Source organism: Mchenga conophoros, linkage group LG14 (assembly GCF_057382185.1).
Source record: "Mchenga conophoros isolate Kocher_MC1m ecotype Shallow Benthic linkage group LG14, M_conophoros_male_GT1.1, whole genome shotgun sequence".
In the NCBI taxonomy this organism is placed as follows: Eukaryota; Metazoa; Chordata; class Actinopteri; order Cichliformes; family Cichlidae; genus Mchenga; species Mchenga conophoros.
In genome coordinates, this window is record NC_140539.1 from 40343885 (window position 1) to 40368414 (window position 24530).

At 40.8% G+C, this 24530-nt stretch overlaps 2 protein-coding genes, 1 long non-coding RNA gene and 1 other non-coding gene across 4 annotated transcripts; all 4 read left to right on the forward strand.

Moving 5' to 3' along the window:
* Positions 1 to 4856: 4856 nt before the first annotated feature.
* On the forward strand, positions 4857 to 10294 carry LOC146560451 (uncharacterized). The gene is made up of 2 exons (XM_085245238.1): positions 4857 to 4876; positions 8837 to 10294. The coding sequence occupies exons 1-2, from the start codon at positions 4857 to 4859 to the stop codon at positions 10140 to 10142; spliced, it is 1326 nt and encodes a 441-aa protein (XP_085101364.1). The 3' UTR covers positions 10143 to 10294.
* A 3140-nt stretch (positions 10295 to 13434) lies between these two features.
* LOC146560452 (uncharacterized) lies at positions 13435 to 14106 on the forward strand. Its single transcript, XR_014888224.1, has 5 exons — positions 13435 to 13459; positions 13650 to 13674; positions 13763 to 13838; positions 13920 to 13936; positions 14014 to 14106. It is a non-coding gene; the product is annotated as an uncharacterized LOC146560452 (long non-coding RNA).
* A 2703-nt stretch (positions 14107 to 16809) lies between these two features.
* trnag-ucc (transfer RNA glycine (anticodon UCC)) lies at positions 16810 to 16881 on the forward strand. The gene has a single exon. It is a non-coding gene; the product is annotated as a tRNA-Gly (tRNA).
* Positions 16882 to 17218: 337 nt separating this feature from the next.
* Positions 17219 to 24525, forward strand: polr2d (RNA polymerase II subunit D). Its single transcript, XM_085244551.1, has 4 exons — positions 17219 to 17476; positions 17650 to 17830; positions 17905 to 18000; positions 24210 to 24525. Exons 1-4 carry the CDS (start codon positions 17398 to 17400, stop codon positions 24286 to 24288), a joined length of 435 nt encoding a protein of 144 aa, XP_085100677.1. The 5' UTR covers positions 17219 to 17397; the 3' UTR covers positions 24289 to 24525.
* The last annotated feature ends 5 nt before the right edge of the window (positions 24526 to 24530 follow it).

Here is a 24530-nt window from a genome sequence, read left to right on the forward strand (position 1 = left end):
CTTGCAGAACAACAGAGGGCGCTGTTGTTCTGCAAGGAGGACAAGCTGGGACTGGCAGGTCAGGGAGGGGCGGGGCCACAGGCACACAGAGAGAGAGAGACACCTGTTTGTGTGATTTGGACTCACCCCTTCAGGAATAGAAGAGAAGAAAACACAAAGAGCAGGATGGTTGGATCTGACTTCTACTGCAGGTAAAACACTGTTACAGAGCCCCTCTCTGGAAAAGTTGGAAAATCACAAAATAAAGTAACAAATGAGGATAAAACAGCTTCAGAAAGATCCTGTAAAAGTTATAAACTTTTAAATGAACATTGTGTCTTTCCTAAAATGTAACTTCCTCCAGTTGTTTGATTTATGTCAGATGACACTGAGGTTTAGTAGAGACATTAGAGTTTTCTGTTTTCTTCTACTGGTAGAAATGACATTATAGAATAGAACAGAACTTTTTGTCATTGTTTCCAAAACAGTGAAACACCATTTAACAGCTTCTTGAGTGATGGTGCAGATAAAAAGATACAATTGCCTAAAAATTTAGATAGAATAGATAATTGAGATCAAATAAACACAAACACAACACAATGAGATCACACGATAACAATATAAAGTGAAAAATGAGTGTCAGAGGGATCTTTAGCTCCATTTTATTTCTATTTTAGTTATCAAAAAAACTGAAGAAAGAAAATTAAATGTTGAAGAAAAAGAAATAATAAAATGTAGTGTAAAATTAAAATAAGATTTGACCTGACATATGGTCATAAATGTACCATAAAGTTCATAATACATACATATACTTATATTATATACATACATTTCAAAGTAAAGCAAAATGTATAATATATTGAGGCAAACTGGATTACATTGGTTTTATATTTTACATAAAATACTGACAACCAATGAAAACACATTTTATTTTTATTCATTCATTTATTATTAGACATTTTATGAGAATTGATCTGTTTTATTTTTTTTTCTCTGTCAGTTTTCAAAGCATGATCATGTTTCTTATTTTTCTCAGGAGACGTGGTTAAATATTTTCAGATCTTGGTGATGTGTTTTCATTGACCAGATCACATTTTTGTTTTCCTTTACCTCTTTATGAGAAAAGTAATATCATCATTTAAACTTTTAAAAATTACAAAACAAAATGAAACTGTCAGATGATGTTTTACATCACAGAGCTGTGATTTATATCATACAGAAAATGTTCATATATAATGTATTATTCAATGTAAATGTTTAAATGTGAGGAGAAATCAGTGACATATTCATAGATCGAATTGTACAAAGCTAAACTACATTGTCTGTTGTCTCTCTGCATAGTTTTTTCTTTGGAGAGTTTCCAGAGGTGAGTCCTTCAGGACTCATCAGAGGTCATTGAGGAGGTTCCAGGCAGTCCTGTAGTGCTGTAGTTTATATATAAGGTTTAACTGGTTTACCTGGACTCTGTCTTTAATAGACAGCTGACAGCCAATCAGAGAACAGGATTCTCTGTTGTAATGGTTAGTTTAGTTTGGGAGTCCTGGAGAAAATAGGAAAGGTCCTTGAGGTCCACTTCACCCTTTAACGTTCTCATGGTGTTCTCTACTACGTCCTCCTTACAACACACAGGGCGCACTGCGCTATAGGGCGCGCCGCACTTTTTGAAGAAAATCTAAGACTTTTAAGTGCGCCTTATAGTTGTGAAAATACGGTAAGTAATTAATTACTTTTGAAAATAAGTAATCAGTAAAGTAACGGGATTACTTTTTTGGGGAAGTAATCAGTAATTAGTTACTGATTACTTTTTTCAAGTAACTTGACCAACACTGGTAGCGAGCCTGACGCTCAGTGTCCTTTTATTCTTTTAACATATTTTTCTGTGTTGTATTTCAGTGAAAGGAGGACGAGCCAGTGGCCCTGGGACCTCAGGTGGTGGGTCGTTTTCACACTTTCTTTTGTACAGCACCGGGTGGGCTGTAGTGATTTTCTTTTTGTGTGATTTTCTTTTGGGTCCACGGCTGCTGGTGAGGCCAAGTTCCATGATTGTTTTACTTTGTCTTGTGTGTAGTCTTCAGTCATTAATGATTCAATGATATGTGCACATGAATGAACTTCATCAGCAGGTTCTGAATGGGTTAAACACAGAGCGATGAGAGTTAACAGACTCGGTAAACCAGCTCCGAAGGACTTGGCTCCATCTAGTGGACATTCTTAGAATAACTATCAGTTTCTAAAAATGGTCTTTGTATTCCAGGTTGTATTTAGCTGTCAGTTTACAGGCTGATCTGTTCTTTCATGTTGATGTATTTTGTATTTAGCTCCATCTAAAGCACAGAGAGCTCTGGTTTATATTTCTGTAATTCTAATGTCTCAGTTTTAAATGGTCTTTGTCTTCCATCCATCCATCTTCATCCGCTTTATCCGAGGCCGGGTCGCGGGGGCAGCAGCCTGAGCAAAGAGGCCCAGACCTCCCTCTCCCCAGCCACCTCCTCCAGCTTGTCCGGGGGAACACCAAGGCGTTCCCAGGCCAGCCGAGAGATATAATCTCTCCAGCGTGTCCTGGGTCTGCCCCGGGGCCTCCTCCCGGTGGGACATGCCTGGAACACCTCACCCAGGAGGCGCCCAGGGGCCATCCTTGTCAGATGCCCGAACCACCTCAGCTGGCTCCTTTCGATGTGGAGCAGCAGCGTTTCTACTCTGAGCCCCTCCCGGATGGCCGAACTTCTCACCCTATCTCTAAGGGAGAGGCCAGCCACCCTTCGGAGGAAGCTCATTTCCGCCGCTTGTATCCGCGATCTCGTTCTTTGTCTTTGTCTTCTACGTAAAATATTTAATGATTCATTTATGTGATGAAGAAAGATGGACACATTAAAGACGAAATAACAAACAGGAAATCTGTAGTGGAGAAGAGGAAATGTTGCCACCTGGTGGCTGTGAAAATGATTGCCTGATTATTTGTTCCAGTATGATATCATTCTGAGTATTATTCCTCCTACAGATGCTGTCTCTTTTCTCTCTCTTCTTTTTTGAGCTCTTTGATTTGTATTGAAGGAATCTGAAGGATTTTTCAGCCTGAATTTCTTTTTGTTTGGTTTGAGTTGAGTCTTGATGTTTTTTAATAAATGCATTAACAATGAACTCCATGTTGCATTAAACTGAAGGATCATCTTCAGTTTCCAGTAAGTCAGATCAGGTAAAATCTGAAAACTTGCTATCAAGTTCTGTGTACCAGGTTTTGAGGTAGGTGGTTTTGTTGTGGTGCTCGCTATGGCTCAGGGTCTGAATGTTTGGGTCTGCCTTTTTCCAAACACAGACTCAAAATATTTATGATAATTGTCAAATCCTTAATGAATACATTTTCTGTTAAGCCCTTAGTGACAATCTTACACATTTACAGTAGAATTGTGCAGCTTAGTCCTAAAGTACAGTCTACCAAATGTGCTGTTGACAGCATCAAAATCCAAAAACTAATTTAACTGTCTTCCACATTATGCATATCAGCAGAGAAATCAACATGGCAGACTCCAGGAGGTGTTTTTGTTGAGCACATTGTCAGCAACCTTTTGTCTTATTTCATTTGTGTGTCTGATCTTCCTCACATTGATGGAGGACTGAGGATGTTTGGTCTGTTTGTGTCAAGCAGACGTCGATGACCACTGAAATCCTAAAGACTCAGGTGTCCTTAAAAACAAGTAAAATGTGAACATACATAGAAACAATGTGTGTGTGTTTGGTCTCCAACAGTGTTTATGTGGGTGGTACATGCCAAAGATGGAGATGGATGAAGGAGCCAAGGTTTCCCAGCACAACATTGGACTGGATCCAAATGATCAGTGTCATTCACCTCACATGTCAGTGGTTTAAAGTTGAGGCTGATCAGTGGATCTATATGGTCTTACCAGAAACACTTAGCAGTAATTTACTGTCAAGCAAACAGAAACATTGACCACTGTGTTTGAAGAAGGCCCTCTGTTCTGTATTAACAGAGTACAAGGTCTTCCTTTTTTTTTTCTTTTTTTTTTTTTTAATTTAATTTAATTTTTTTTATTTTTTTATTTTTTTTTTATTTTTTTTTTTTGGCCTGTCCCGTTTGGCTCTTTTGCATCAGAATTATTGTCTAAAGGCAAAGAAAGATGCCCAACGGATTTACTTTACCAAACAGACCATCCCAGCCTTGCCGTAATGGTCCATTTGATTCACCTTTTATTGTTTATTTTATTTTCACTTACTGAATACGGGACAGACTTGACTGGAGGAAAGAGAAACAGCTGAGAAGAGGGACGGGGGAGAAGGGCAAAAGACAAAAACCAACAGAATGGGCAGAAAAAAAAATGCATCTATCGATCACCTGGATCACCTGCTGAGAAAGAAAAAAGAAAACAAGCAGAAGAGAACAAGAGTAATAGAATAAACAACATCACAATGATATATGGGAATATGACAGTAAATACTAAATATTAAACATTATTGTGCAGCACATAAGATCAACAGAACACAGTGTGCTTTGAGGTAGGAGCCAAAAAGGGTGTAGTTTGTGGGTGTGATCACCCGTGTGTACACCTGTGAGCATGGACGCGCTTGTTTTTTAAAAGGTTCCTTCATGTAATGATCTGCTAGAGGGTGTGGGGGGGCCACAGCCCCGTCAGTGGTTTAAAGTTGTGGCTGATCAGTGGATCTATATGGTCTTACCAGAAACACTTAGCAGTAATTTACTGTCAAGCAAACAGAAACATTGACCACTGTGTTTGAAGAAGGCCCTCTGTTCTGTATTAACAGAGTACAAGGTCTTCCAAAATGATTCAGCCCAAGATTTGAGGCAAACACCATGTGTATAAAGAACGTCAGCCTCAAACAGCAGACTGCAGACGATGCAGCAGATGCAGCAGATGCAGCAACTGTAAGTTGGTGTTTTTCCCTCTAAGCTGAGATCATTGGATTTCAGAGATTAACTAACACTAATAGCTAATAGATGCATGGATACAAATTTAACCCAAATTATTTACTCAAAGCAACAGAATTCATCATCTTGCATAGATTTAACAGTAAAGGATACTGTAGTTATTTTACTGTTGTATAAAGCTAATACTCAACATTAAACATGTCCATTCCTAGAGTGATGCATTTGATTTACTTAAGTTCATAAATATGTAACATGGTGTAATTAAAAAAAACTAATGATAACACAGATGTTTCCAGATTTTAGAGATCATTGAACAGTGTCAGAAGGAGATTGTTTGATTCTAGTAGTCACTGTTTCTTTGACCCTCTGGGTTGGTTCAAAATCACCACCCTTTCAGCTTGTTCGTGGCCACCAACAGATTAGGTCTGTAATTTTTATTATCTTTATGTTTTTTTGCCATTTTTTCTGCATAAAGCTTTTAAGTAACTTCAGTTCTTTTCATAAATATAAAATAATTATTACTTTTTAAATTTTTAACCCTTTAAACACCAGTTTGTTTGTCCACTGCACCAGCTGGAAGACAACCTCAAATCTCGCAATTTTATATAATTACATTGCTACTGAAATTTCTTGTATTGTTAATAGTAGAGTCTGGGGCATGTAATTGATTCACATCAACATTGATTATAATGCATTGTTATTTTTGTGCAGGGAGAGCAAAAACATAAAAACTCCCTCTCAGTCTGTTCGTGGCCAAAAATGGCCACCCCCTGTTTACATTTACAAAATACTATAAAATTCATATATATTAAGAAAAATTTCCACTTTTTTTTTTACTTGATTTTTTTAGATTAGCACCAGTGCTGTTCATGAAAATCAAAATTTCATTCAAATTCAGAATTTTAACCCTTTAAATACCAGTTAAATCACATAATTTTAATGATTTACATGGGGATAAAAGCATAAAATCCCCATTTCTTTCTAAATAATACATGCAAACTGATTTATTTTCTAACCATGATGGAGGTTAGATGAATAGCAATAAAGTATCAATGAGTTTTATGTATCTTTGTTTTTTTGTGCAGTGACAGAAAAACAAAAAAAAATCCCTCTCAGCTTGTTCGTGGCCAAAAATGGCCACCCCCTGTTTACATTTACAAAATACTATAAAATTAATATATATTAAAACATTTTTCTACTTTCATTGACTTGATTTTTTAAATTAGCACCAGTCCTAGTCATGAAAACCAAAATATAATTCAAATTCAGATATTATACCCTTTGAATACCAGTCAGATTATGTGTTATTGCTACGCTTTTGGGGGGAAATAGTAATAAAGTTCACATTTTTTAGCATATGAATGGTGAAACCTAATATTTTTTACTGTCATTGCAGGTCAGTAACAGTAACTGTAACAATGATTTATTTTTACTTCATTTATTTATTTATTAATTTTTTCTTTGGGGGGGAATGAATGGCCAAAGAGAATATCACACATGGTGTGTTAGTGGCCAGAAAGGCAATTTAATGACCAAATAACCCCTGAAATGACCAAGAAAATTTATATTCCAGTATGTGTGTGCTTCTGCGTGCATCCTCATTAGCAGCACGATGTACTAACCACAGTAGAGTGGTTGTTGTAGGCACACTTTCTGCACCTGGTGCAAGGGGCTGCTGTTCCAGTCCTGCAGGTGCCCCTTTTGCACCTTCTTCTCATTTCGTTGGTGGGGTGTGGGTCACACTCTGGGTCAGACTACTGTATCTTGAGATCAATGGCAGAAGTGGCTGAGGGACATGGGTGTCTTGCAGTTGTTGAGGTCACCAGCATGTGTCCCAGCTCTCCCAGGATCACTCTTCATCTGTAGGTTGTAGAGCACTCCCCCACTTCAGTGAAGTTGTTTCCGGTGGGACAAAGGCATCGTATCCCAAGACATCCAGGAGATTGGAGAGAAGAGCCAGCAGCCATCAGTTAGTTTTCCTTCTGCAACTCGAGGTGCCAACATCCTCTCTAAGTTATCCAAGCAGTATTTGTGCCTATTGTAGTCCAGGATTGCTTCTTGCTCTCACGCATCCTTTATTCCCCATCATCGACTGCTGGTTCCTTGTGTGTTGCTGTCAAAAGAAGCACATTCCTCTGTTGCTTTGGCATGTGGGATATTGCTGTGGAAGTTTTATTGAAGCCAAAGACAGACAACAAAATCTTCCTCTGTTGCAACTGAAGGAGCTGGGGAGGAAGCTCTGGGTTGTTTCCCCTGTGCCAGTTTTCATCTGAGGAGTTCCTCTACCAAGGTGCCCGAAGGAAAGACGTTGTCCTCGGAGCTCCTCCGTCAGTTGGAGTCTGAACCCTGTTCCCTTTTTTACTTCCTGAGAACTTCCAGTGTTGTCATCCAACATGCTATGTATTGCTTTATTCTGGTTTAGGCTCACATCTCCACTTCATCTATGATCCTCCAGTCCTCACAGCTTGGCCTCCCGTGCAGCTTTGTAAGGGTGCACAGCAGCTAAAAGATCTCCTTTGTTATAAAAACGTCAAAAGTAGATCTCAGGCTGCTAATGCAGGGAACTGCATACAGGCTGAGCCCTGGTTTGATACCAGTGGGTACTGGATGTAGAGCAGTCTCTCTTCAGTGGTGGGACCCACATGGTTTTCCTTTCATGAGGGATCCACTCGGTCACTCTCCTCGGTCTCAGAAAATGCTCCTATGTTCTTTTCCATCAGCTGCTCGGCCTCCACCTCCATGCCCCCCAACCCCAATCCTCCCCCAAAGAAGAGGATTCAGGCACTGGCTAGTACTCATCATCTTTGGAGAGGAAGTTTCTTCATCTTGGGCAGATGTCTTTTCTTCAAGGGCAGAGGACTGCTGCTGTCCTTGCTCTCTGACCAGATCACACAGACAGTGCTTGAAGCAGTGATGACCTTCTTGCCATACAGCCAGAATAAATGATCTGGAAGCTGTTAGGCTGACTTACAGCAGTAGCTCTGTCTGCACCTGCAGAAACTCCAGGACACGTTTGCAGTGTTTGTTGTTGTTTGTGCTCCAGCTGCAGCTGCAGGTTTGAACTCTGCAAAATGTCCTGTGATTGGGTTGTTTTTGTTTTTGTTTCTAGAGTTGGTATTTTGGGTGTGGTCTCTTTTTATGAAAAATACAAGAGTAAAAGTGCTTTTAACATGTGCTTCAAAGCTGAGTTTGACTGGGAAGCTCAAAGCTCAACAGCCTGCATCCACAGAAATTCACTGCAGCCTATGTAATGTTTGAATTTATTCCAGTCTATCTTGCAAATACATGTTTGTGCTGCAATGTCATGCACAAACACAAACTATTAGATCCTTAAGATCAAACCTATGTCAAAATTGTGTCATTATTTTGGTCCATTGGAGTGTGGTAGGCCATCAAAGGCCGCTACTAGAAACTCTGAATATTACATGAAATCGCTTGTTTGGCCAAAAATGGGTAAATGATGTCATTTGGTAAAAAACATTAAAAACTACAATTTTCATGTGTTGAGTTTAGAATGAAAGCAATTTTACCTAAATCGCATGATATAGTACTGTCAGTAACAAGGAATCAAAAAAGGTGGTTATAATGGGTTTCAATTGGCCACAAATGGCCACGATAGAGTCAAGAGGAACAATTTGGTGTATAGTGAATATTATTGACATTATTAAGGAGCTGATGTTGAAAATTAAAAAATCTGAAAAAAATACACACCTTTGGGAAGTTTCATTCCACTGGCATTAACAGAACGAAAATGGTTGAAAAAAGAAAAGTGAAGTGGCCACAGATGGCCAGGATAGAGCCCAGAGGGTCCATGATCGCAACCCAAACTACCATCAGCGTCTCACTGTAACAAAGCCCAACAATATGAGCAGACATACGTCAGTTTGGTGTTGTGTTTCCTGCTCTTACTGATGTATGATTGTAAAGAGTTGTTCTCCTCTCTCTCGTCCTCTACAGAGCTAAAATGAAGGATCAAAGGAGACTCCCCTCACTCTTCCTCACTCTTGTCCTTTGCGTCTCTCCATGGTCCACCTCTGGAAAAACATTCTACAGCCACCATGGGATAAAATGCACCGACGACTGTCATCCTCAGGGCTTATTGCAGACATACCAGTGCACAGTACACAAGACAGATGGCACAGAAGAACTACAGTACTGTTCACCAATGAGTGGGGTGGACTACAAGGGAAACGTGTGCTTTTATTGCTGTGAGCAGCACGACAATGGCTACTACCAGTGTGAAACAGCCTCGGGTTTGGGATACTGTGGAGATGTGATAGAGGACTTAAACCATTACACCTTAACATATGGTATGCCGTGTTATGATAGCTGTGAAACGCGCGGTAAGAACTACTACTGGTGCCATTCCACAAAGGGGTGGGATTACTGCTCACCAAGAAAAAACGTTGATTACAAAGGCAACGCCTGTCGCCAAGACCATCCCTGTGACACACATGGACGAGATTACCACTGGTGCTATTTGGACAAAGGAGGCTGGGACAAGTGTGGACGAGTGGAGCCAAAGGCAGTGATTCATGACACCATATCCCGAAAACGCTGCACTGATGACTGCCAGTATTCTCGCTACTTCTGGTGCCACATTCATGGCAGCTGGGACTACTGCTCACCTGCGCCAGACGTCACCTACAGAGGTGTGCCTTGTCGCTCAGATCACAATTGTGGAGACCATGGCAAGGGATATAACTGGTGCTACACAACAGACAACAATAACTGGGATTACTGTGGAGTCATCTCTCCTGGAGAGTGCAGGTATTCTGTGCCACACCGCACCAAACGGCAACCCAAGAAACCCAATCAAACTAACCCACCACAGCTGATCTGTACTCGGGAGGACAACAGCAGGAGGAGAGTGACCATGTTCGAAGCAGTAGAAAATCACCAAACCATCGCAGACTCTCATAATTACCGTGCCGAAGCATTCAAATTAATTAATGAATGGGACGGCCGGGGCCTGGGCCAACAGGCCAGGTCCAACTTGGTTACATCAAGAAACCTTCGCATTGACCTACAGGGTCTGTTTAACAGGAGTAATCAGCAGTATTACAACCTGCAGGTCCAGGTGAAGAGCCAACGTGTTAGTGGAAAAAGCACAACTCTGGCACACAATGAAGCCCCTGTTGACACTCCACTTGAGTACATGCGTTTGGCCCTCAGGGAGAGTTTACGGAACCGAGCCACGGTTTCACTGGAAGTGACTGACCAACCAATAAACAACGACAACAGCTGTCACAAACGTCATTAATATTATCACTGAAACATATGTAGCTAATGAATGAGACAGAAAACTCTATTAACTTTATTTCTTCATCAGTTGCTCAATCACTGAATTCCACATAATAACCAGACAACTGTCGGACGATAAGCCTGAGTTATTCTGAGGCTTTGTACCATCACATGAAGATAACAGTAGTCTTCCATTTTGATTTCATTTTTGTTGTAAATATAGTTTAATATCTATCAATTCATTGTGTTTCAGGCTTAAAAAGCAATTCTGTAGTGAAACAGTGTAAAATGACCAAATTAAAATTCTATATTTGTACTTTGTACGATGCATTTATTCAAACAATAATAAAGATAATGCCAAATAAACACATTTTTTAAAGACATTTCATTTCATTTTTACAGTTTGGCGAAAACAAATATTTTGTGAGGATAATATCACAAAGCCTGCGAGGACAAACTAATGATCATACTTTCTGTGGGTCATTGGTTTTAAAAAACAAAATATTTACAACAGCTGTTCACATTAAATCCATCTCGGTTTGAGGAATTTTTAATTAGTCTGTCGCTTCAGCTTAAACCTCTCTGAGACTTTCTCACGGATTTTCACCTCAGTAACTTTTCCTATTGTACATTTTATTATTTTTATTACATTTATATTTAAAGGCATTTTAAATGTGACAAACCCACAATCGACATGTGCAGCTGCTGGAGCCAGATATAACAAACCTTCTGAATTAGCTGCTGAATTACACAAACCCACAGAGTTTACTCTTTTCAACAGACTGCATTTTGTTCTGAATAACGTTGCAAATATTGATCATTTATGGAGGTATTTGTCGACCATCTTTACTTTTAGTTATGAACTGTTCACATCGGCCTTAAACGTGATTCACACAAGTGAACAATTTCACAGCTTTTGTACACATTACGTTTGAGCAATTCAGTATCAGACCTCGTATAAACACTTTTGTTCTGTTGGTTTTTCAGTTAGAGCAATTATATCACATTGAATAACACTGAACACTATTCCTAACTGAACCACAGATTTTGATGTAAATTTTGTCTGAATTTTCTCAAAGCTCAGGAATAGTTACACACTGAAATTTATACAGAGGAGGAATAATTAAAGGTCAAAAGAGTTAAAGTTACCTTTATTGTCAAACCTGTTATGTGTTCAGAACATATAGAATATCAAAATGACATTTATCTTTGACCCCCAGAGTTCAGACATAAATAAGGAAACGAATGAATAAAAAGCAAGAGGATTAAAGGAGAAAAGAAAGGCACAAAGTATAAAACTATAGAAAAACTGCATATACATAAATAATTTATAATGCTCAATGTTTAATTCTGTGGTTTGTTATCAAAAAGTTTTTTGAGCCCCTGAACTAAATGATGCACCACCTGCTTGCAGAACAACAGAGGGCGCTGTTGTTCTGCAAGGAGGACAAGCTGGGACTGGCAGGTCAGGGAGGGGCGGGGCCACAGGCACACAGAGAGAGAGAGAGACACCTGTTTGTGTGATTTGGACTCACCCCTTCAGGAACAGAAGAGAAGAAAACACAAAGAGCAGGATGGTTGGATCTGACTTCTACTGCAGGTAAAACACTGTTACAGAGCCCCTCTCTGGAAAAGTTGGAAAATCACAAAATAAAGTAACAAATGAGGATAAAACAGCTTCAGAAAGATCCTGTAAAAGTTATAAACTTTTAAATGAACATTGTGTCTTTCCTAAAATGTAACTTCCTCCAGTTGTTTGATTTATGTCAGATGACACTGAGGTTTAGTAGAGACATTAGAGTTTTCTGTTTTCTTCTACTGGTAGAAATGACATTATAGAATAGAACAGAACTTTTTGTCATTGTTTCCAAAACAGTGAAACACCATTTAACAGCTTCTTGAGTGATGGTGCAGATAAAAAGATACAATTGCCTAAAAATTTAGATAGAATAGATAATTGAGATCAAATAAACACAAACACAACACAATGAGATCACACGATAACAATATGAAGTGAAAAATGAGTGTCAGAGGGATCTTTAGCTCCATTTTATTTCTATTTTAGTTATCAAAAAAACTGAAGAAAGAAAATTAAATGTTGAAGAAAAAGAAATAATAAAATGTAGTGTAAAATTAAAATAAGATTTGACCTGACATATGGTCATAAATGTACCATAAAGTTCATAATACATACATATACTTATATTATATACATACATTTCAAAGTAAAGCAAAATGTATAATATATTGAGGCAAACTGGATTACATTGGTTTTATATTTTACATAAAATACTGACAACCAATGAAAACACATTTTATTTTTATTCATTCATTTATTATTAGACATTTTATGAGAATTGATCTGTTTTATTTTTTTTTCTCTGTCAGTTTTCAAAGCATGATCATGTTTCTTATTTTTCTCAGGAGACGTGGTTAAATATTTTCAGATCTTGGTGATGTGTTTTCATTGACCAGATCACATTTTTGTTTTCCTTTACCTCTTTATGAGAAAAGTAATATCATCATTTAAACTTTTAAAAATTACAAAACAAAATGAAACTGTCAGATGATGTTTTACATCACAGAGCTGTGATTTATATCATACAGAAAATGTTCATATATAATGTATTATTCAATGTAAATGTTTAAATGTGAGGAGAAATCAGTGACATATTCATAGATCGAATTGTACAAAGCTAAACTACATTGTCTGTTGTCTCTCTGCATAGTTTTTTCTTTGGAGAGTTTCCAGAGGTGAGTCCTTCAGGACTCATCAGAGGTCATTGAGGAGGTTCCAGGCAGTCCTGTAGTGCTGTAGTTTATATATAAGGTTTAACTGGTTTACCTGGACTCTGTCTTTAATAGACAGCTGACAGCCAATCAGAGAACAGGATTCTCTGTTGTAATGGTTAGTTTAGTTTGGGAGTCCTGGAGAAAATAGGAAAGGTCCTTGAGGAGGAGGTAGAGACTCTTTTGGGGGTAGCAGAGGTCTTAAAGGTGGTCATGGAGGTCCTTGATTAGGTTGTTGATCTCTATGGGGAGGCTGTGAGAGGTTCAGGAGAACATGCATGGCCTTGATCTGGTTTAAGAAGTCCTTGAAGAGGTTCTAGTGGTCCTTGAGCAGGCAGCAGAGATCTGCTGGAGTTGACGATAACCCAGTGTGACTTTTTCCCTGCAATAATGGTGTAAAGCAAAAACAACACCCCACAGTTTGTACAGTGTAGCGATGACACCATCTGCTGGTTGGAAAGATTATCACAGAAAATGCTGGAGGCTCTTCTGACATGTTATTTAATGTCATTTGATTTCAGCAGAGAGCACGGGACCACTAGAAATGTAAGTAGCTGAAAATGCTGAACCTATAAGAAGATGTTGTTTGCGTTTTATTCACCATCTCTTAACAAACTAAGTCCTATGAGAAATACTGTAAAATAAACATGCTTTCCTTATTCATATATACATTTGATTTTATTCTACAAATTTCACCAAGCATTGTCGCTTAACTCTCTTTTTATACTTTTAACAGGCAGAGTTTAGTTCACATATGAAAGGTAAGATAAACATCACAGCCTCTTGTGATAAAGTGTTACCAATAATTGTTTACAACTGTATTAACACATAAAGGGTTTTTATTTTTAGGTCCACTCAGTTCTGAAAGTCTTACACCTGGCAGTTACAGGCATTCACTGGATTTGGAGTCTCACTTAGAAAGAAGGTCTGACTTTATATTTTCAGGCTTCTCAAGATGCTTTTTTAAATGTCTTATTTACATGCATCTTTTCTGTCTTTTATTTAGGACCCATCAAAGTCTAGGTAAGTATCTTTGGGCTCGTCATCATCAGTCATTATACAGTTACTGACTTAATAAGTCCCCCGACATCTACTTAAAGAAAGGGTCCCATCAAAACGCCATCACCATGAATGGCCTCAGACGAAAGACGACTTTGACCAGCACGACTTTGTCCCAATGGAAAAGCCTCAACTGGTACATGTGCTGCTACAGTCATGTGAAAAAGGGACGCTCCACCAACTGCTCTTAGAACTGCAGAAGCTTCTTGGATGAGAGGAGAAACATCTTCAAGGAAACTTAAAGAAGTCCAGACGCTTTTCTTTGCAAGCTTAAAATTTTCATAGAACTCTAAAAAAGACATTTGAAAGGTTATTGTCATGGTCCTGAGTCTGTGGACTCAGTGTTTTGTGTTTCCTTATGCTTTTGTTCATTCCGAGTGTGTATTCTGTTGTGATTTTGCCATTTGTTAGGTTTCTGTTCTTTGCCTGCCTGCTCCCACTTCTCTGTTCCCTCTGTCTGTCCATGGTGTTATTGTGTCTACTTATGAGTCCGCCTGTCAAGTTCAGTGTCCTGTCTGGTTCTCTGTCAGTTTCCTGTTTTATTGTGAAGGTCTCTGTCTGACGTGAGTGTGTTCAGTTCACGTTTCCCCTGTCCCGTCAGCTCTGATTCCTCCCAGCCGTGTTGCCCTCCTGTCTCTCATCCCCTGATTATTGGTGTGTGTATTTAAGCCCTGTGAGTTCTCCTGCCTGTTGCTGGTTCGTCTGTGTCCCACGGTGTCCTGTTCTGAATCTGAGATATACAGCTATACAGAAATGCAAGTTATAAACAGTTGTAGGATTAAAAATTATAGGATGTACAGAATGATTATTTACTATTATTATTATTTATACTTCTCTGACATGCCTTCCACATGTGATGTTTGTGTAAGGGTAAGACGGCGCTGGCATAAGGCCCACAGCCTTAACCCAATTTCCTTCAGGGTTTTTTAAAAAGAGACTTTTTCATTTGATTCAGTTTGATATGATGGATTATGGAGAAAAATAGAATTGGGCTGAAAGGTCTGTTCTTTATTACGTATTCAGGTCGTGTATCATGTTTTTAAAAAGTAACTAAGTAACTAATTACTTTTGAAAATTAAGTAAAGTAATGGGATTACTTTCTTAGAGAAGTGATCAGTAATTAGTAACTAATTACTATTTTCAAGTAACTTGACCAACACTGCTCATCACATGACCCAAGGTGTGAAAAGGGTGTGTCGTCATCAGCAGGTGACACCACTCAAAGACCCTGCCCCCTATCATGTGACCTACTGAGATCAACTGACCCAAGGTGTGAGTGGGCGTTAAGACGACCAGATTACAGATGGCCGACAGTTGGTGTGGTAAGCCCCGCCCTCTGTTCAAAGATGGTCGTTCACAGTGGACATAGATGCTTCTTTCACTCCTCTTTCAAACCGTCTGTCTTCTCTGTCCAACATGTGAACACTGGCATCCTCAAAGAGTGACCTTTGACCTTTAGATGCAGGTGAACAGCCAGCTGCGTCTGAATTGATTTCATGAGTCTTTTACTTACTCCCAAAGTATTAAATACTTTGACACCCAGTTAAAGTAAATCCACTTGGCATCTTTCTTGGCCTTCAGACAACAATTCTGACGACTAAAGATCCAAATGGGACAGGAAAAAAATAAAAAAATAAAAAAAATAAAAAATTATTTAAAAAAGCATCTTAAGCACTTTGGCAAAATTCACTTTCATGTATCATCTGTTTCATAATGTCTAATAAGCATCATACAGTTAAGCATAATCACTACATGACAGAAGCACAAGCTTCATCTCTTTTAATAAACACAGTACACATAAAATCAGTGAGATGTTAGAACACTTTTATTATTATTTTAGTAAACAATCAAAGCCTACAACAGACAGCTGCTGGGGTTTGGAGGAGAACTGAACAAATATTTCAAATAAAAAATGATCATTTTTGGAGCAGCTTTCAGGATCTCCACGTATTAACATGCTGTTTTTAATGGATAGCATTAACAACCTGCTAGCTGCAAATAATCATGTGCAGTTCCACATGATTATTAACAGACAGAAAGAAAACATATTACTGATACAGAAATAGTTTTCTATACGAGATCGCTGCAAAAAGTGCAGCCTTACCTAATGTCCACCTACTGTTACTCATTTATATTAAGATTTAAACATCTAGTTGGTGTTGGTGTGGAGAGTAACCTTCAGTAACAGTAATGAATCACACAGCAATAGGACATTCATGTAGTTATAAAAAGCATGATAATAGATTAAGTAATCCAAAGTATTCAGTTACAAATACATTACAAAATACATTTTGGGGCATGTATTCTGTAATCTGTAGTGGAATACATTTAAATGTACCCTTCCCAACACTGGGAATCACTTGTCACTTGATATTCGTACTTCAGAGTCCATACAGTGTTTCAAATCTCGTCTTGAAACTCACGTTTTTTACACTGGCTTGATGAAACTCAAAGTTCAGTTTGAGCACCATCAGGCTTGTTTTGTGTTTGTTTTGTTTTTATGTTAAATATGTTGCGTTTGCCTTATATCATGTGTTATTTTTCTATTTTCTCTTGTTCATGAACTACTTGTGAAGCACTTTGTGCTGTAGAAATAAAATTGATAGCTGATATTATGAAGTGGCTGTTTGGTTTCTCCAGGTCTGAGCTCTCGTCGCTGTACTGCACAGCTACACTAGGTTGTTGACTTTGTGGCCGGTGTGCTTGGAGAAGCCTCTCCTGAGTTTCTGTGATACCCAGGACCTCCCTGCTGTGAGGTCACAGCCGTCACGTTACGCCATATTGAGTCATACTGATGCTGCGTGTGTTTTATTGTGGTACAGCGCCACTGCCTTCAGGCGTTGGTGGTATAGTGGTTAGCATAGCTGCCTTCCAAGCAGTTGACCCGGGTTCGATTCCCGGCCAACGCAGTCTCCCTTTTACGACCGCTGAGATAGATTCTGTTCTGTTTCTTTTTGTCGGGGTTCAGCGGCTTCCGGCACTCATGTAACAAAATAATCTTTTTTTAAACTGCTTAAAACTATTCTCTGACACTCAGTGCGAAGCTGCCGCTCCCGTCCGCAGGAGGGCGCTGCTAGCAGAGACTGTTACTTTGAAAGAATCCCTGCCAGACAGGAAAATGAACTGTCGACCTGATTCTCTAATTTTATGTAATTTTTTTTTATATTGTCATCTCTTTGGCACAAACTGCACCCTCCTTCTGTTTTTCATAATGTTCTTTAATGTCGTCACAAAGAGCGGAAGTGACTGTGGGCGCCCCGGAAGTAGTTCTCGCTGTTTTCTTGCGGTCCGGAGCGGCGGCGCTGCTTTCTACCCCCCGACCGTTCTCTCCGGGATTTCACCCCTGACCTGCGCTTTGTTGCCGAGCTGCCAGGCTTGACCGGGCAGCTGTGTCTCACCCTCCGGGCGGCTTCACGCTCCTCGACATGGCGGCTGGAGGCGGCGCGGCTCCTCCGCATGTTGGTGATATTGAAGAGGACGCTTCTCAGCTGCTCTTTCCAAAAGGTGAGTACCTGCAGCGCGCGCACGCACTCTCGAACAACTACAGACACGCGCGGGCGGTCCGTGGGTGCACGCGGGTACACAGACCGAGCTGCTGTCTGTGGGTTCGGCTGAAGGTTCAAAGCCTCTCTGAGCTGAGTGATTGACAGATGTTAACCCCTCCTCCTCCCCCTCAGAGTTCGAGAACGCGGAGACGCTGCTGAACTCGGAGGTCCACATGTTGCTGGAGCACAGAAAGCAGCAGAACGAGAGCGCCGAGGACGAGCAGGAGTTGTCCGAGGTCTTCATGAAGACCCTCAACTACACGGCCCGTTTCAGCCGCTTCAAGAACCGCGAGACCATCACGGCCGTGCGCAGGTACGCCCCCGCCCCGGCTCCTACCCAGGTCTGAGGCGATCCGGTTCTGACCCCTGTCATCTTTTTGTCTTCAGCCTCCTGCTGCAGAAGAAGCTCCACAAGTTCGAGCTCGCCAGTTTGGCCAACCTGTGTCCAGAAGCCGCAGAGGAGGCCAAAGCCCTGATCCCCAGGTAAGTCAGATCCACGTCACAGCAGGAACTTCACAATAAAAGCCTCTGACAGCTGCAGTGTTGAGGTACAGGAGCTGCTCCACAGTTCATAACTAGCTGAGTTAAACACATAGGCAGGTTCAATTCAGTTCAGTTGTATTTATACAGCACCAAATCACAGCAACAGTTCCCTGAAGACACTTTATATTGTAAGGTCGACCCTACAATAATACATACAGCGAAAAACTCAACAATCATTTGACCCCCTATGAGCAGCACTTTGGCGACAGTGGGAAGGAAAAACTCCCTTTTAACAGGAAGAAACCTCTGGCAGAACCAGGTTCAGGGAGGGGCGGGGCCATCTGCTGTGACCGGTTGGATGCGGCAGGTGGAAACATTTGGTGTCACGGCCTTTTATGTTCCAAACACCGAAAAGGCCGTGGGTGGCAACGGGAGGTTTGCTTTTGGAACGCACTTCTGACTCCATTGTTTAAAAATCATATGGCGTTTATTTCGTGCAAAATTATAAACAAAAATCAACCAAATAACTTCTTACAACTTAAACGAAAGTTAACTTAATTTGCTTTAACAACTTCAAAAGTGGTCAAAAAATCATTTTCTAACCGTCCTGTCTTCCCATCAGACATTTGGCAAACAAAAAACCAAAAACATTTACCACACCCCTCCAGGTGCTCTTAATCCCCTGATTAATGGGAGGCTCCATAAGCTAATAAACCAATCACTTTCCAAAGAACTTTTCCAAAAATTAATTACAAATTTACTTAACAAAACTAGGTCAGCATATTCTTACAACTTTAAAGAACTAAAATGAATACAAACTGCATTTTATAAACATTCAACAAAAATGGCCACAACATTTGGAATCCAGAAACCACACCTGTGGGTAGGGATGGGTATCGAAAACCGGTTCTTGTTGAGAACCGGTTCCCACTGTTTCAATTCCTTGGAATCGTTTGCCATTTTTGCAAACGATTCCCTTATCGATTCCAGTCGCCCTGAATGACGTCACCACGTTGCGGAGTGTCATTTACCTGGCAGGAAACATGGCGGCTCAAACGCTAAAAAGTTTGGTTATACTTTACAAGAACGGATGACAACAGGGCAACTTGCAATACTTGCAAAGTAGATACTTCATTTAAGGGAGGAAACACTACGAATATGCAAAAGCATTTGCTCACAAAACACGCGATGACCTTAAATGAACGTCGTGTTTTTAATTCCACTCCGGACTCGTGACTCTCAACCCAGCAGCAGCGGTAACGTTTGCACGTCCTCTCCCGTTAATGCGGCACGTAAATAATCAACTAACAGTGCATATTATGTTAGCGCGATCTGCCTTATTACAAACCTGCCATTACTGTGCGTTTAGGTGACCATGATGAGACAGAGTCTGGCTCAGATGCTGGCAGTTCTCGCTGCAGTCTGCCCGTAGCGTCTCCTTTCAGGCCAGGATAGACTAATGTCACCGAGCAGAGACTCAGTTTGTGGTCAAAGGCTTGCACCCATTTGCCACAGCAGATGATTTTCGGTAAGTGAATGTGTTTAATTGTAGGCAGGGACATTACTGGATATTCTTGTGTAATTGCTACAGAATAATTTATGTTATACTTTGTTATTGCTACAGAAGAATATTTATTTTATTATTTTACATTTACAATTTTTTTCCCCGGGGACCCTGTGACACCCCATTGAAGAGCCGTAGGCTGGATCTCTTAAGATCTCACTGTTGGGTTTGTAAGGCCATGTTACTCCTAAATTTCTATCTTGTTCAAAGAGAAGATATAAAACAAAGTTCTAAGCTAATCGACCTTAGTGTTCTCCTTTTTTAAAAAGAATCGATAAGAGAATCGATAAAGAATCGAATCGAAAATGGAATCGGAATCGTGAAAATCTTATCAATACCCATCCCTACCTGTGGGTGGGTGGTCACAGCATGAGTGGGGTTTGTTAAGAATTCCTTGCGTGTGTCTGTAGGAAGTCGTTGCACACAGACCATTTACTCTGTAGCTGAGGGGCGTGGTCACATGACCATCACATGGATGGTGTCGCTACCTGATCCGTACCGGAAACCCGATCGGTACCACACATGCACAAATCTTACGTCACTTTCTCTCTTTGCCAACACTGTGACAGTTAATATGATACGGTTAGCGCCCAGTTAGCTCCTAGCATTTCTCGACAGCTCTGCCTCTTTTTCGGACATTTAAACAATGGACACCTCCGTATACAAACAACTTCATGCTTTTCTCCTCAACAGAGAGCGTCCCCCGATTGAACAACAGCGCCGTAAAATAAGAAGAATGGCGCCTAATTACAGAGTTAATAATACAGACTTTGTAATGTGTCACGTGAAGATTCATCAGCCAGATGAAGTGTTTACTGACAATTGACAGTGACAGCGGACATTATCATCACTTTTCCAACAATCCTCTCCTCACAGACGAGCATAAACACACTCGATTATCACTAAATCAAATTTAACACACGTTTGTAACGACGCTAATTCAGTTTACAATAGGGTTCATTCGCTCGGTCAGCAGGTGGCAGTGTCCTCGTACACTGGCAGTAAACTGCCATTAAACGAACAGAAGAAGAAGAAAACATCTGCACATGCGCGGTAAGCATCGGGGAGTCCTGATCCGTAACTATCTTTTTATTTTTCGTTTTTGTCTACATTGTATTGAATGTTTCATTATTGCAAAAGTTTTAAGAGATACTTATTGTTAACATCTCAACAGATACTCTGACCTGTAACTATCGTGAAATGAAGTAGACGCCTTTCACACATGCGTGGTACCGATCGGGTTTCCAGTACGGATCGGGTAGTGACAAATGGGACCGTTCTGATTAAGCCCATGGAACAACAACCAGTTAGGCGAGGGCACGGAGAGTGATGCGTTTCCTGCCGTTCCACCATTAAATACACGGGTCGTGTTTCCTCCACAGGCGGGAAGTGTTACCTGTTCACACTTCTGATTTAATGAACGTGTCTGTCTTAATCTTAACGATTCAGATGAAAAATAAAAGATCACTGAAAAGCAGGTGGAGGTGGAGGCACAGGCTCATCCTGATTGGCTGTGCGAGTCAGCTGGGTGAGACAGTTGGCTTTAGTCTGAGCCCACAGGATGAACCTGTGACCACCTCTCCAGTTTTTTATATCAGTTTATGACTGAAATAATGATTTTTGGCACAGTGGAACAGCTTCATGAGACAAATCTGAACTTTATTGTACAGGATCTGGACAACAGAGCACTGCGTGTGACGCTGCACTCACACGGGCCACGTAAAACACTTCATAAAAACAGTCCTGACCAGCCCTGCAGCTTTATTTTGAAAGTTCATTTCAATTTTATTTATATAGCGCCAAATCACAACAACAGTCACCTCAAGGAGCTTTATAGGGGTGGGGCCATCTGCTGTGATTGGTTGGGGTGAGAGAAGGAAGACAGGATAAAGACATGCTGTGGAAGAGAGACAGAGGTTAATAACAGATATGATTCAATGCAGAGAGGTCTGTTAATACATAGTGAGGAAGGTGACTGGAAAGGAAAAACCCAGTGCATCATGGGAATCCTAGGTCTATTGCAGAATAACAAAGCTACGTTCACACTGCAGGCGAAAGCACATCAAATCTGACTTTTTTTCACCCTTTGCGACCCGTATCCGATCATGGTAATGACAGTGTGAACAGCAAATCCAATATTTTCAAATCCAATCTGGGTCACTTTTGAATGTGGTACTGAATCCGATACTTACCTACAGTGGATGCTAAAGTATTCGCCCCCTTGAACTTTCCCACATTTTGTCACATTACAGCCACAAACATGAATCAGTTTTATTGGACTTCCAGGTGAAAGACCAACACAAAGTGGTGCACACGTGAGAAGTGGAACGAAAATCATACATGACTCCAAACATTTTTTTACTAATAAACAACTGCAAAGTGGGGTGTGCGTAATTATTCAGCCCCTGAGTCGATACTTTGTAGAACCAGCTTTTGCTGCAGCTCCAGCTGCCAGTCTTTTAGGGTCTGTCTCTACCAGCTTTGCACATCTACAGACTGAAATCTTTGCCCATTCTTCTTTGTAAAACAGCTCCAGCTCAGTCAGATTAGATGGACAGCAGTTTCCATATCTTGCCACAGATTCTGGATTGGATTCAGATCTGGACTTTGACTGGGCCAGTCTAACACATGGATATGTTTGGTTTTGAACCATCCCATTGTTGCCCTGGCTTCATGTTTAGGGTCGTTGTCCTGCTGGAAGGTGAAGCTCCGCCCCACTCTCAAGTCTTTTGCAGACTCCAAGAGGTTTTCTTCCAAGACTGCCCTGTATTTGGCTCCATCCATCTTCCCATCAACTCTGACCAGCTTCCCTGTCCCTGCTGAAGAGAAGCCCCCCCAGAGCATGATGCTGCCACCACCATATCTGACAGTGGGGATGGTGTGTTCAGAGTGATGTGCAGTGTTAGTTTTCACACACAGCGTTTTGCATTTTGGTCTCATCTGAGCAGAGCAGCTTCTTCCACGTTTGCTGTGTCCCCCACATGGCTTGTGGCAAACTGCAAACGGGACTTCTTATGGTTTTCTGTTAACAATGGCTTTCTTCTTGCCACTCTGCCATAAAGGCCAACTTTGTGCAGTGCACGACTAATAGTTGTCCTATGGACAGATTCCCCACCTGAGCTGTAGATCTCTGCAGCTCGTCCAGAGTCACCATGGGCCTCTTGGCTGCATTTCTGATCAGCGCTCTCCTTGTTCTGCTGTGAGTTTAGGTGGACGGCCTTGTGTTGGTAGGTTTACAGTTGTGCCATACTCCTTCCATTTCTGAATGATGGCTTGAACAGTGCTCCGTGGGATGTTCAAGGTTTGGGAAATCTTTGTGTAGCCTAAGCCTGCTTTAAATGTCTCAGTAACTTTATCCCTGACCTGTCTGCTGTGTTCTTTGGACTTCATGGTGTTGTTGCTCCCAATATTCTCTTAGACAACCTCTGAGGCCGTCACAGAGCAGCTGTATCTGTACTGACATTAGATTACACACAGGTGCATCTATTTAGTCATTAGCACTCATCAGGCAACGTCTATGTGCAACTGACTGCACTCAGACCAAAGGGGGCTGAATAATTACACACACCCCACTTTGCAGTTGTTTATTAGTAAAAAAAATGTTTGGAGTCATGTATGATTTTCGTTCCACTTCTCACGTGTGCACCACTTTGTGTTGGTCTTTCACCTGGAAGTCCAATAAAACTGATTCATGTTTGTGGCTGTAATGTGACAAAATGTGGGAAAGTTCAAGGGGGCCGAATACTTTAGCATCCACTGTATCCGGTGTTTTAGAAAGCGACTGCTGTTTGAATGGTCCTGTCGCATTAAATCCGTCTTTTACTTCACTGACACAAGACCGACTACAGCCAGCTTGAAGGCCTGTGGTACATAGCTGATCATTAGAGATAGGTTGATCATATTTAAGATCGAAGCATTAATTAATGGCAGGACTTCTTTGAGCAGTTTTGTAGGAATGGGGTCTAAAAGACACGTTGATGGTTTGGAGGAAGTAATTATTGAAGTTAACTCAGAAAGATCAGTTGGAGAAAAAGAGTCTAACTTAACATCAATGGTACTAAGAGTAGCTGTAGATAATATTACATCTGTGGGATGATTACTGGTAATTTTTTCTCTAATGATAAAAATTTTATTTGTGAAGAAGTTCATGAAGTCATTACTAGTTAACGTTAAAGGGATGGTTGGCTCAAAAGAGCTCTGACTGTTTGTCAGCCTGGCTACAGTGCTGAAGAGAAACCTGGGGTTGTTCTTATTTTCTTCAATCAGTGATGAATAGTAAGATGTTCTGGCTTTGCGGAGGGCTTTCTTATAAAGCAGCAAACTATTTCTCCAGGCTAAATGATGATCCTCTAAATTTGTGACACGCCATTTCCTCTCCAGATTACGAGTCGTCTGCTTTAGGGTATGTGTTTGAGAATTATACCACGGAGTCAGGTACACAGCTGCAGAGAGATTCAGTTTCCTGTCCAGAGCTGGTCCTGGTTCAGTTCTGCAGATACTTCAGAGCAGAACCGGCAGCAGGAGGCGGCAGAGCAGCAGGTGGCGTCAGTGATCTGTGACGATGCTGTGTTTCCATGACGACACCTGTGTGTGTGTCTGTGTGGTTGTTCGGTTGCTGTGTCAATAAAGTTTTCTGTGTTTTCAGCTTGGAGGGTCGCTTCGAGGACGAGGAGCTGCAGCAGATCCTCGATGACATCCAGACCAAGAGAAGCTTCCAGTACTGAGACCTCAGCCCCCCACACACACAGCCCCGCCCCCTACAGCCCCGCCCCCGGACTAATGTGGTCAATCTGCTGTCTTGATAAAACTTTTTCTTACTTGTTGTTTTCACGCGTTTCTTGCACATGCTCAGTTCAGCTTGATTGCAGGGTTGTGTGCAGCGTCTGACCTGAACTGTTGCTGATGCTTTTTTTTTTTTTTTGTTTTGGGGGTTTTTTTTAAATAAAGGTTTGATTGAACCAGTTGC

Coding starts and splice junctions, on each gene's coding strand:
- LOC146560451 (XM_085245238.1), top strand. CDS start 4,857: ATGCAGCAGATGCAGCAACT. Junction 4,877..8,836: donor ATGCAGCAGATGCAGCAACT/GTAAGTTGGTGT, acceptor CGTCCTCTACAG/AGCTAAAATGAAGGATCAAA.
- polr2d (XM_085244551.1), top strand. CDS start 17,398: ATGGCGGCTGGAGGCGGCGCGGCTCCTCCGCATGTTGGTGATATTGAA. Junction 17,831..17,904: donor ACCATCACGGCCGTGCGCAG/GTACGCCCCCGC, acceptor TTTTGTCTTCAG/CCTCCTGCTGCAGAAGAAGC. Junction 18,001..24,209: donor GCCAAAGCCCTGATCCCCAG/GTAAGTCAGATC, acceptor CTGTGTTTTCAG/CTTGGAGGGTCGCTTCGAGG.